At 28.7% G+C, this 13047-nt stretch overlaps 1 protein-coding gene across 2 annotated transcripts in view; it reads right to left on the bottom strand.

Moving 5' to 3' along the window:
• Positions 1-13047, bottom strand: part of LOC108908843 (ras-GEF domain-containing family member 1B) — a 201133-nt gene that overhangs the window by 117046 nt on the left and 71040 nt on the right. For both annotated transcript variants that reach the window (XM_018712991.2, XM_018712992.2), the window contains one exon: positions 988-1101. In XM_018712991.2, coding sequence (XP_018568507.1) covers positions 988-1101 — 114 coding nt within the window. The remainder of the gene's footprint in view (positions 1-987; positions 1102-13047) is intronic.

Below are 13047 nucleotides of genomic sequence, written 5' to 3' on the forward strand. Positions count from 1 at the left end.
AATGCGCCGCCATTTCGTACATTTCTCTATAATGCTTGTACTATTTGTATTAAACGAATTTCCTGTACAACCCTGTGTACGATTTGGATGAAACTTGACATGGGTATATTTTCGATGATACTGATTAAGACTAAGGCATCAGCATTTCCGTATTTTATTCGCTAATAAAAAATACCGAAAAATCGACCCCCTTTTAATTTCCCCTAACGCACACCTATGGATATACGTAAGTTTAATGATCCTCAAATGTCCACCCCATTGATCTGCATAACTGATAAAAATCTGAAAAAGATTCGTCAATTAACACCTGAGTTATAAGCCTGTGTCACCTAAATCGTAGCCACACTGTAGATATAAATCATCTTTTAATAAATTAAATGACTTGTAGCCATTTAAAATGCATGCAGTCCCAGTGCGATCAAGAGAATTTTAGATATGAATAAAAAAACGTTATAAATAATATCCTGCATCAATGCAGTCATATATGCAACTATAAAGATAGATACAACATTCTAGGGATAGTAACAACAATTAAAGTAAGGTGAACAACACCATTGCAAGACTAAATGCAAGGAATAAGTATGTGTCGTTAAAATAATGTTTCTGCAATTCGTTCAGAGAAATGTGTCATAAATTTATAAGAAATTAAAAAATATCTACCTAGTATATATAATACATGTATTAGAAGGAATTTTAAAAAAATAATAATAATCCGAATAATAACCCATTGCCAAATCGATGTAGTTTAAAATTGTTTGTGAGATAAACGGAATAAAATAACATCTAACACGTGATTATTACTTTCCAAAACTTAATCGATAAAACGAATGACTTTAATTTATATTAAAGTAAGAAAGCAACAGTTGGAAATTTACAAGAAATAAATTTGGTATTCATATTTTGATGCTATTTTTTAAACCGTATGGATATGTGAATATAATTTGATTTGAAAATAGGTATGTTTAAAAGTAATAATACTTCCCTTACCTCAAGTTGTACTCCAAACAAATCCCGAGATCTATCCTTCTTGTTTCTGAGTTCGACATCCTGTTGTGTGGTAACCTCGACTAGGTTTGGTACAACGTTCTCTATTGGACTCATCTGAAAATAAAATTGAGGAATAATAACTGTTTTACTCTACGACGGACAAATTCTACCATATTCATGTGTTGAAAAAAATAAACCAGATTTAATGAGAAGTAAGCACTGATTTTTTTTAATATTGTAGATGGTATAAGTTGATTTGGATGAAAAAAATTACAATCTGTGCACGAAAGACCATCTAATAAATTTTTTTTCAGTCGTAATAATCAAAATACGTTAATGCAAATCTACACTCTCACTATATTATATTACTTAAATTATTCATATGACAGAAAAGGTAAGTAACACAAACACAGGAAGAAAATTAAAATAAATTAATATAACTTTCAAAAGTGTATGAATTTCAACATAATCATTAATTTGTATTAAACTTTAACCAAAATAAGTGTGAATATAAGATTTTTTAACAAACAGAATACTGCGAGTTCAATAAACTGACATAAGTTTACTTATATTTTCCTCGGATATACTTATTTAATTGTTTTAATATGTAAGGTAAATATTATGTAACTAGATGTTTGAAGTTACTTTTAATATAGCACCAGTCACAAAAGTAATTTTAAAATATCTATTTAAATATTATTTTGAAAATTACAACTTTTACTAAACCTAATTAAATTCAGTATCTAAATTATCTTGTTACTGATTTACAAATTTAGCAGGAAAGTAACAATTTTCGAGAAATTCCCATTATAAAAAAATACATGGTGAACATGTACATTCAGTAGGTACAAAGTGTTTGATCGATGTGCAAAAAATGTTATATTTATTTCTTGGAATACTTTTTCTTACAGAATTGCCTAAATGGAAATATGTAGGCGTATAAAGCAGCACAAATATTTTTATTACAAACCAGTAATATTCGTAGATCGTTCACTACAAGAAAATTTATATTTTTTACCATGTAAAATGCGACTGAATAAAATTTTAAATGCAAAAGGAAATGACCAATCAATTACATATTATTTCAACAAGTATTACAACAATCCAAGACTGGACTTCATTATTGATGTTATTAAATCAACCTGGAAAACTGTATATGTTGCTACATGAGGATAGAGTAATTTTTATAAAGTTTAATTACTATAAACTTAAGGTAAATATCAATTAAATAATTAATTGTGTGTTGCTAGTATGTACACGATGTGAAATAATATTATATAAATAATAACATTGTTCTAATACCAACAAATATAATTAGGTATATCACAATACGCCACGTTCCGGCAAACCTCTATACGCTCTATTTCTTGAACATTTCGTGCAAGGTGTATAGGAATAAGAATAGATAAGTCCACATACCCGTTACCGAAAATCAATACCTATGAATAAAATTATAACCCAGGAAATGATTTATGTGTATAAATTTTGAAGTAATATTCTAATGGACTGTACTGCTTTAAAGATCAATATTCAAATTAGTATGGATTCAATTGTGACCGCATGGCTTACATCCAGATGACATTTCAGTAAATACATTGAAAATTCGTTAATTATTCATGGCTTTATACATGATAGATGAGTGGAAATAATCATTATTATTATTATCAACGACAAAAGATACACAAGTTACAAAATGTGGGTTGATATTCAATCGATTTTGGTTTCTACAAACAATTTAGAGTGATACAATTAATATTTAATGAAAAATGTACGTGCTTTGGTATTTACTGCCTTTACAATATGCAAAATTAGCATGCTTATAATAATATTTAAATGCTGTAATTTTGTACTATGATTGACATTTTCAACAGTACTGTTATTACAGCAAAATATTATTTAGTACTTAAGAAAATGAAAGCTGAAGGTACGTCGGATGTTATTAGAAAATCTTTGATATAAAACAATAAATTGACACAGCATGCTCATCAGATTATTAAAAAGTCAATAAAAATAAAATCTCTATTATGGTATAAACATTATCTTATTTGTATTTACTATTCCAATTTACCACTTCTTATGCAAGTTATAAATGCAAAATTTAGTCTAAAATTAGTTTTAATTTAATATCAAGGCTATAGAATTATAGTTTAATTTAGTAAGTGCATATAAAAATATGCAATATTGTACAGTTTACCTTGACAAACCAAATATTTAACAGATAACAGTTGTTGTAGTTACAATTCCAGATTCTAAAAGTGGCATGTCACGTACGTTTACAATTACTTCTCGTCTGGGTTCTGTTTCTCACCTAGAAATTCTCAAGAAATATATCAAGATTAAAATAAATAAAACTAAAATTGTACGCTTTTTTATGCGCCATCAAGCAGGTAGATGTTACAATCAACCAGTCGGTTGATTCCTAATAAGATTTTGAAACTAGAACATCCTGAAACATATACAGGCCATTCATTCCGAAGAACATCCGCAACGTTACTGGCTAATTCAGGAGTTGATGTATTAGTATAGGTACTAGAGAATAAAGTCTTCCGTTATTATATCTTCAAATTCCCCGCAGAATCTAATAATGGAAAATAAAAGCAATTTAATGAAATGAAATGTAATTTTGATTTTATGATTTAGCGTAAAAAGGGTGACAATAACAATCATGTGTAGGTAGGAAGATCCACTATATGTGAATAGAGAATTTAATGCTATTTTGTATTTGGTGTGCCCAAATTTAAAAAAATGCCCAGGCACATCGATTAGTGTTACAAATTGCCCACTTGCCCAACAATATAGGATATGCAGTGTGTCTTAACTAGTGTCATAACCTAAAATTGACATTTTGAATCAATAAAAAGTTGCAGTAAAAAGACTAATCTTCTATAACCTCCTCTACATTACAAACGCTTAGGAATAAATATTTGAAATTTTGTGGTAAGGTATAACTTTATAAGAGATAACTAAAGATATTAAGATATAACTTTTAACCTTGCTGTTAAAAAATTATCGATGACGTCATATTTCCTAGTACGAACACCTCTGTAGTACCTACTTATCAATTGTCTGAGCATATTTCTGAAACAGTTTTGTATCTGATATAAGTTGATGACTGGTACTGTATATAAGTTTTGAGAAATTTTAATTTCAGGGGAACTATGCCTTTTGCGGATGTCAAGTTTCTAATAGCCACATATCTTAACTCCCACAACTTTATAAAAATTACACTATGTCATTCGCGATTAATTAACGATAAGTGAACAAAATACAATTTGCACAAATATCGATTCACGATCAGGATACAATGAGTGTTTGAGGAAGCTAAGAATTCCTTTTTCCTAGTTTCAATTAACAGAAAACTATGTTGGTTACAACTGTATTGATTATGTAAAATAAAAACATAAGCAAATTATTCACACTTTAAGTATATGTAATGGAATTATTTCTAGTATTCTTCACACATAAGTGGCTACATATGGAAATTTGTACAAAAAGGCAAGTTAAAAGCTTGAATTAATAGATTGGTATGAAAATAATCTATAGATAGACTTAAAGCTTCATGCCATGGTCAGTATAAAACGCTATTCACACATGATAAGGTCGACGTCTACGATATATTGCTAGGCTGAACAAATTAAACAGGGAAGGTTAGGTCAAATTAGATTTCATGTAGTAGATAAAACTTAACCAATAAAATGCATTCCAATTGTTACAACCACTATAAACAATAATATCATTTTCTTGTTATATATTTTTGCTGAAATATTTAAAAAATGTTTCTGCAATTCTCCTGCAATTATATACGATTTTGCACTTGTTTTAAAGGCTATAGTTATTTATAATGACCAACAAAATAATAGATTAAATAGACTACTGTACCGGTACACCTACTTTCTTTTCCAATAATAAAGAAATAAATTAAATGTACTTATTGCGTTACAAACAATATTGTATATTTTGGTAATAGAATACTGTTTATAGAACATAAAAGCATTGTTTCTTGTGGGAAAGAGATCCTCATTGAAAGCCACTTTCAGTGGGCATTAGTTAGCATTACAAAACACGACGTATAAATAATGGATGTTGTAATTTACACTTCCATGTACTACACAAGTAAGATTAGATAAGACGATTGCAAAATAATCTATAAATAGTAGAACAAGAACCAATAATGTTAAAGTTAAAAACGGAGTCGGTTTAACTGCAGACGAAAGGCGGCCTTGCCTTCCATTGCTGACCTCTCACAAGAACCGATAAAAATAATGTTCATAATGTCAGTTATATTTACACCTGTTCGTTTCAATGACTAATACATTAACATAGTTAATTATTGCTTGTGAAAGCTATGTGTCTTTTTTTACTTTTACTGTGGTTATGGTTATAACTTGTTACAATCCAGATGAAACTTTTCGCCTTGATTTCAATCTAAACATGCAATGAGACTATAGTCTAATTCTCACAAATAATAGATTACAAATGTTTACTGCTACAGCTTCTTCAAACACTTTGTTTCTATGAACCTATAGAAGAACCTTGGGTAAAAAATACAGAAGTATATCCACATTATATCATGGGATTAATATGTCATATCATAATCAAGGGATGAATAATGACACTAAATAAATTGCGAATAAATATCTTTTTTAAAGAATTTTTATAATACAGTATTAGAAAAAACAACTGAATAATGAAAATCACAAAATTAAAGAAAAAAAAAATTTAATGGTATATATTAGTGCATACTTAGCTTCGTTAAATTTTTCTCTTTTCAAAAATATATAATACGTTACTGTTTGAAAGTCATTTGTTTGTTCCGCGTGCGTCGTCCATAGCCACTGCGATCCGTCAGACATAAATTTCCCTCCTGTTTTTTCAAAAATAGTTTTAAACTGAAATATGTCGAAAAGTCCTGAGTCAAACAGTAACATATTATATATTTTTGAAAAGAGATACGAAGGTAAGTGTGCACTAATATATAGGGTGTTTCATTTAAAAAAAATGTATTAAAAACTTTGTTGTAACTTCAATGATAAACTAACAATAAGTTGTCAGATTATAATGACTAACCCTGTACAGACATTCATGTGATATTTCACCTTATTACACTTATCTTTTTTCCACCCACCTCCACAAATGTGGGTAGAATGTCATATGTATATCCTGTATCTATGCTTTTTCTAATGTTATTCACTTATCTATATTTTTTTATATTTTTTTCTTGCTGAATTTATTTTGAGACTACTTTAAGTTTTCCAGAAACTATCAAAATTGGAATGCAGATGTATCACTCAACGACTGGAACTGAACCTGACCTTACCTGATAATCTAATCTAATATAACCTTCTTCGCTTAATCCTAAGGCCATGCCAGAAATGACGCAGGTTAACACATTGACAATTTTTTATGTAACAAATCACTGAATATGAATGTGAATGAATTGGTTCGGTGTATAGCGTATAATATATGAATAGGTATAAACTGAACAAACAGGGAGACAGGTTCGTTTTAGTTGTTACTTAAAGAATATGAATAGGTGGTAAAGAAATTAGCAGTTGTGGAAAGAAAGGCAAATAATGGGTTCAAGTAATACATTGAGAAAGAGAGAAACAATATTTTGGCCAATACAGTGTTTAGAACTACTTGGTATTTAGTTACTCATACATAAAAAGCAAGGACCGGAACATCAACGATCAGAGACTTCGCGTCACGGACCTGTATATATAGCAAATATTACCAGAAGGCTTAATATCCAAGTCCAACCCAAAAATTGTTCAACTGTGGTAGGTGTAATAATCATCGGCCTGCATAAACCCCTATAGAGATATCTAGGAAGTTGTTGAACTTTGTTTCAGCTGGTGATAAAATATATTTAACTTCAATGCATCGACAATGTCAACTTAATTTATTATACATAGTATGCCAGTAATTAAAAACTATGGTGAAATGGTGTACATGTATGTTAGCGCTTTTAAAAATATATGTGACTAAGTAAGTAGTTAAAAATATATATAAATAAATCTGTTTGTACTTGTTACTACATTTAGAAATCCTAGACACTTTTTTATTTTTTTTTTGTTATTTAAGAAATAATCAGCGACCCGCAATTAAGAGATTAAACAATACGCTCTTACAAACATGTGTAATATGAGGAAAGACTTTTATGGTTTTATGAAATAATTATCCTTAATCCGCAAAGTGATTAATTTAGCAAGACTGTGGTTGACATTATACAGGCAATTAATTGTTGGTTCATAAACTGAGTTTCCTATTTCGGGAGAAGGTTTCTATCGTAAATCCTACCGCAAAGGCTTGAACCTGGTTGACTTTGGGACAGTCAGTTTTCAAAAACAGTAAAATTTCAGCGATTTGAATAATATCTCGCATAGGTACGTCGTAAAAAACTTAACGTCAAAAAAGTTATGTTATAAAAGAATTCCTTTTACGTTTCTTATTAAAACAATGCTAATATTTTTTAAACTTTAAATAGGCGAGTCTGTATTCGATACACATATTACACAAACGTAATCTGAAACTGTCTATAATGTTGTGTAAGAAGTAATAACCAAAGCTGTGCAATAATATTGACCTCAGTCTACATTAAATAAGCAACAGGTTGAGAAATGTTTATATTTCACAAAAGCGCCATTTTTAAATATATATAGGTGCAACAGCCCTAAAGGGTTTTACATCCAATAGATTACAATACTTTACAACACAATACAAATATACGATTTTGTAAATAATCCAAATATTTCAGTAAACATTCTCCTCTGACACTATAAAAACAGTAAAATTAGTTACAGTTACTTGCAGTTTACCATTTTGTTGTTCTTATACGACTTGAAGTTGCGTGTTGCTATACAGACTGGAATAAAAGAACTTCATTCCTTCATAGCAGTTATGTATACTATGCCCATACAAATCACCTTTTGAAATATTAAAGACAAACTCCTGGTTTGACTTGTTGCTTATATACTGATTAAATTAAACTAGAATGAAAATGGTACAAATAAAATTGGGCTGGATGTTGTTACGTCTAAAGTACAGTTTTAATAGGTTTAAGAACCTCCTGAGTTATAACTAGTGAGCCATGTTTTCTAGAAGTACTGAAATTAAATGTAATTTTTAACCAACTTGTGTTTCGGCTATCAATATTTCTCCGTTATCAGTTATATGTCGTTTACTTGAAATTTTTATGGCATTATTAATGAATACCAGGAATAATGCTATCATTAGTCCATTATTAGGTGTATCATATATTTTAAATGTAAGAATTGTTATAAGCAAGCATAAAAAGATATCAATAAATGCGACAATTTGTTTCTAAAAAATTTTGTTTACGTCTCATGTAGGGATTTATCTATTGATATGTTTTTAGAAAGCCGGTACTTGATTTAACTTGCATTTAATCTTTTACTTGACTTACTGCCAAATTACTGCCAAAACAATTCATTACTAATTTCTAAATTTCCTAAAAATGTCAAAAAAACCTGCCGTTAGTTTACAAACGTGTACAGGATTTTTTAATGACAAAGCGGATAGTGAAGAGAATGAATAAGCATCTTTAGCATTCAAAACTATCGAAACTGTAAAACGGCGCTTAATATTAATAATCAACATTTTAAAACTGATTGAGAACCTTTATATTATCCCCTATGTAATAACAGTTATAGCCCTAGATAGAGTGGTATTCGTTTTCTGTCGTAAACAGAAAAGTTGCTGGTTCAATTTTAGTTCTACTTTAGTTTTTATTACGAAAACATATGCCTACATTTATTATACACTGTTGTAATAATTTAAGCAAGAAATTTCCTCTTTTTGAAATACCCTTTCTTAGGTCTGATGTCGAGCAATGTGGACAATGTCAGCAATCTAATGCTACTGTTAGAATGATTTGACATTCTATCACAATTAAATAACTTGATAGATTTGATAGACTTGATTCAAGTCTAGTCAAATAGCTTGATAATCAAGTTAAGATGAAAATCGTTATAACAGGGTGATTTTTTATCCAGCAAATAGTGAATTTGTGAATATGACATACACGTAAAAACAATTACTAAATCGCAGCCAATATCCAAATTTCATTCGAAAACAAACTTAGGTAAGAATATTACTATTCGACCCATGAAAAATTTCATTGGAAATCAAGTATCTTGCAGAAAAACTTAAAAAATACTGTTTTCACATTAAAAGAACTAAATATTGAAGCGTTCCAATTATAGGTGTGTAAATATTTTTCTGGATATTTACTTTAATTGGGTATTCTATTATAATGTTACCAAGAGCCTTGATTTTAATTATTACCAGTCATTGCTTTTAAGGCCAAATTTCAATGAAAACAAAAATTTTTACTTGACGTTTTATCACTACGTAGTGTAACATCCTCAGGAAAATTAAAAAACTGAATTTTCGGTAGATTTTGCGTTTTTTTTTAAATTTGGCCCTTAACTTTTCTATTTTAAAAAATAAAATAAAATCAAAAAATTTCCTGTTAAAAATACCTTTTTTATTTTATAGTTACAGTTATTGATTTCTTTCGATATCAATTACTTGTAAAGCTGTTCACACAAGTAATAAATTAAAAATCATTAAACCGTACATAGTTGAAAGAGTTTTAATTAATTAATATTTTTATTTTTCCTAGCGCAATTCATACAAAATATTGGATCATACATAAATTTCTACGAAACGAATTGCAGCAGATCTATTTTTGCGGTGTTATAGCATGGTTATTTTTACCGTATCTCACTAATACAATTAGAGTTAACCATCAAGCTGCAGGTAGGTTCATGATTTTTAATTATCTTATTGCACGACACGATCCACAGCATTACAAAGTCTGCTAACTAAAGATGAAAGGATGTATAGTTATATTAAGATGATTATCATTTCTCGGAGAATGGGAGGTGCGTTAATAGTGTAAGAAAAACAGCGACTTACCTTGAATTGCTTTGAACTCTTATTAACTATACACAACTGGAAGGTTTACTAAGAATCTTGCACATATGCTTCTAAATGTATATTAATTATCAATTGTGATACTCGCTATTATTTGGACATGTATCAGTATTATTTTTTATATTGCTGATTAAAAGATATCGTCATTTAGGTATAAATTATATCCATTGAGATGAAATCATTTTAAGCATTTTAATAAATACTTTAACTGATAACAGTACGGATTTCGTCACTAAACAAAATCCGTGAAGATATAATTTACTTATACTATCTCTTGAGATAACACTGCTCAGTTTACCATGTCCTTTTATTGAGTCAATGTCTGTTATTTTTATGTCTTCTATTTTCTGAATTGCACACAAAATTTATTTTAATGAAATTGGGTAAACCACTTTTTTGTATCAAGAATACATAAAAAATATTCAGGCTTTTAAATTTCCATAAAAGTGCTTCAGTATATTCACGATTGCGTGCTTGATGTTTTTTTCTGAATTCTAAAAGTATATGATTGTAATAGCTTTTCCTCCCATAAAACTTAAAACGAAAATATTTCATTTGCGGAAAATGTGGAAACGCCATTATTTTTAGACGGCTGCAATAAAAATTAACATTAAAATTACAGAGTGAGGTTTTTCATTTTAACTAGCATTTGAAAGTGTAAAAATAAATCATACTCGAAGAAAGGCTTTGATAAACTATTTTAATAACTGAATTATTTATATTTAAAAGAATTATACCTTTTAAGGTCGGTTCTTAGTTCTTCATTAAGAATATACAATAAATAAGTTTTATACATCAGCACTGACAAAGAACAGTGTTATATGACTTACAATTGAATGTTGCTATGTTAGTAATTAAACAAACTGCGTTATAACGTATTTAATTAGATTAAGTTAGTATTATTAAGTTATTACGAAATTGTACGTATGTATGACAGTAGCGAACTTGTTGATATGTGTGTTAATCTACAGTGAATGTTAGCAAAACGCGGCAGGGACATCGCCTCTTTATATTGAACGTTTTCCAAGGGGTTCATTCCTACGCACATAGATTTGTTTGTTTCATATAATGAGCCAAGATACTGGACAATTACGAAAACATCGTTGAATCCACATCGGTTAAACTGGACCATCCCAAATGTTACAGGCAAATAAAAAACAAAGAAGCAAACCACATATTTAAATCTATATTCAAATATTTATGTACCGTATGTGATAAACAGAAATTTTATTGTTTTTTCTTAACACATATATTTAAAATTGATAAAAAAAATATGTATCCAAACTATGTCGTGTGTGAAGAACAATATTTTTATGACGAGCGATTTGTATTTGAAACTCAAACTATAATAATTATACTTAAATTACTATGGTTCTAAGATTAACATATAGCATGTTCATGTTTGTAAGGAGAAATAGGTCACAACTAACGACTTTCATGACCTCATTTTTTGTTGAAGCATGTAATAGGGCATCAATTTATTATATTCTAAAGTGTCTCGGTTTTCAAATGTAATTTTTTAGAGGGTATTACCATAATAATTAGAAATATAAATAACCCCAAGCGAATATTTGAGTAGCAGACATATCAACATAAAGCATCAATAACTTAAATCGACCATTAAAACGATTTTTATTTTGTTTATTAGTAATATTGGTAGAAGTTTGCCAACCACAGAATGATGCAGTACGAGTTTAGATTAGTAATCACAGACATCAATAAACAAGATGATTCTTGCAAGTGATGCAAAAACAGTAGTACCATATGTAAATAAATAATAATGGAAGTCTATTAAAAATGAATCAGTAGCTGTAAAAGTAATATTATATCTAGTATGAAAAAAAAAATGCAGTTTCCTGTTCTGTTGAAACTGACATGTTCAAGTACTAAAACTAATATATTTTTCTTAGGTATTTGGTAAGATATATAGAATAAAGAAAAAAAACATGAACAAATAGTTTGCTTTTTTCTTTATCAGTTTATTTTTTAAGATTTATTGTTCAATTTTATCAAATTTCCTACGATAAATATGTATTGTTATTATAGGGGTTAGTATTTTTAGTACCAGTTGATTTAATTCACTTAATTATAGATATATTTAATCTTGTTACAAAACACGTAAAGAACACTTAAAGAAATATGCTTATGAAATATTGGATAGAGGAATAAAATAGGTTCTAGACAAACACAACAGCTGTAAATTGCATAATTTTATTTAGAATACATTCCCTACAATATTAGTAAAAATCTACAAACCACAGATATAGTCGCTAACATTTTTGGATAGTAATCACCACATAATCACAGATATGAATAAAAATTAGGTACGTTTGTTTACAAGTCGTACTGTACAACGATTTAAAACAGCAATATTAGATTCAAATAAGGAATAACAAAATAATTTTAGAGTAAATAATAAACCGTACAACGAACTGTCTCGGGCATCTGTAAAAAATTAAACTATTTATATTCCAAATATGTGCAGAAATAATTTACACTTTTATTACGAAAACAGGAAAATGCAATCGACTTTAAGTGCCCTATTGAAGAGTTGAAGTTAGGGCAGAAATAAAAATGATACATTTTTTTAAATGACATTATTAAAAGATAACATTACAATGCATGGTATGTAAGATATGTGAAATAAGAAAAAGTAAATTTAAATTTTATAAATGTAATTGCCTAACAATATAACCGTGTGTTATTATTGATTACATAAGTCTAATTGTACATATTTATATAGGTAATCCGCAGAACATGTCCATCTAAAAGAAGTGAATATAATATAACAATATAAAATGTTCTTTTAATATATACATGGTCCATGGTCATATTAAATCCAATGCATTTTAGTGCATAACCGTAATCTGTAAATCTGTATCAGATATTTTATTTGAAGAATTCAAATAAAACATGCAACGTATTACATTTTATATATTTTATTTTGAAAACGGAAAAAAACTTAACCTGTCAAACCTAATTAAAAAACGAAAACGGAAGCGTTAGCGTTTTCCAAAATTATCAAATTTTCTGCAATATTTATTTTTTCTATAAATGCCTTCACTGTATATTTTGATTATACCTTCCTAACAACACGCG

The sequence above is a fragment of the Anoplophora glabripennis genome, unplaced genomic scaffold (genome assembly GCF_000390285.2).
Source record: "Anoplophora glabripennis isolate ALB-LARVAE unplaced genomic scaffold, Agla_2.0 scaffold118, whole genome shotgun sequence".
NCBI lineage: Eukaryota > Metazoa > Arthropoda > Insecta > Coleoptera > Cerambycidae > Anoplophora > Anoplophora glabripennis.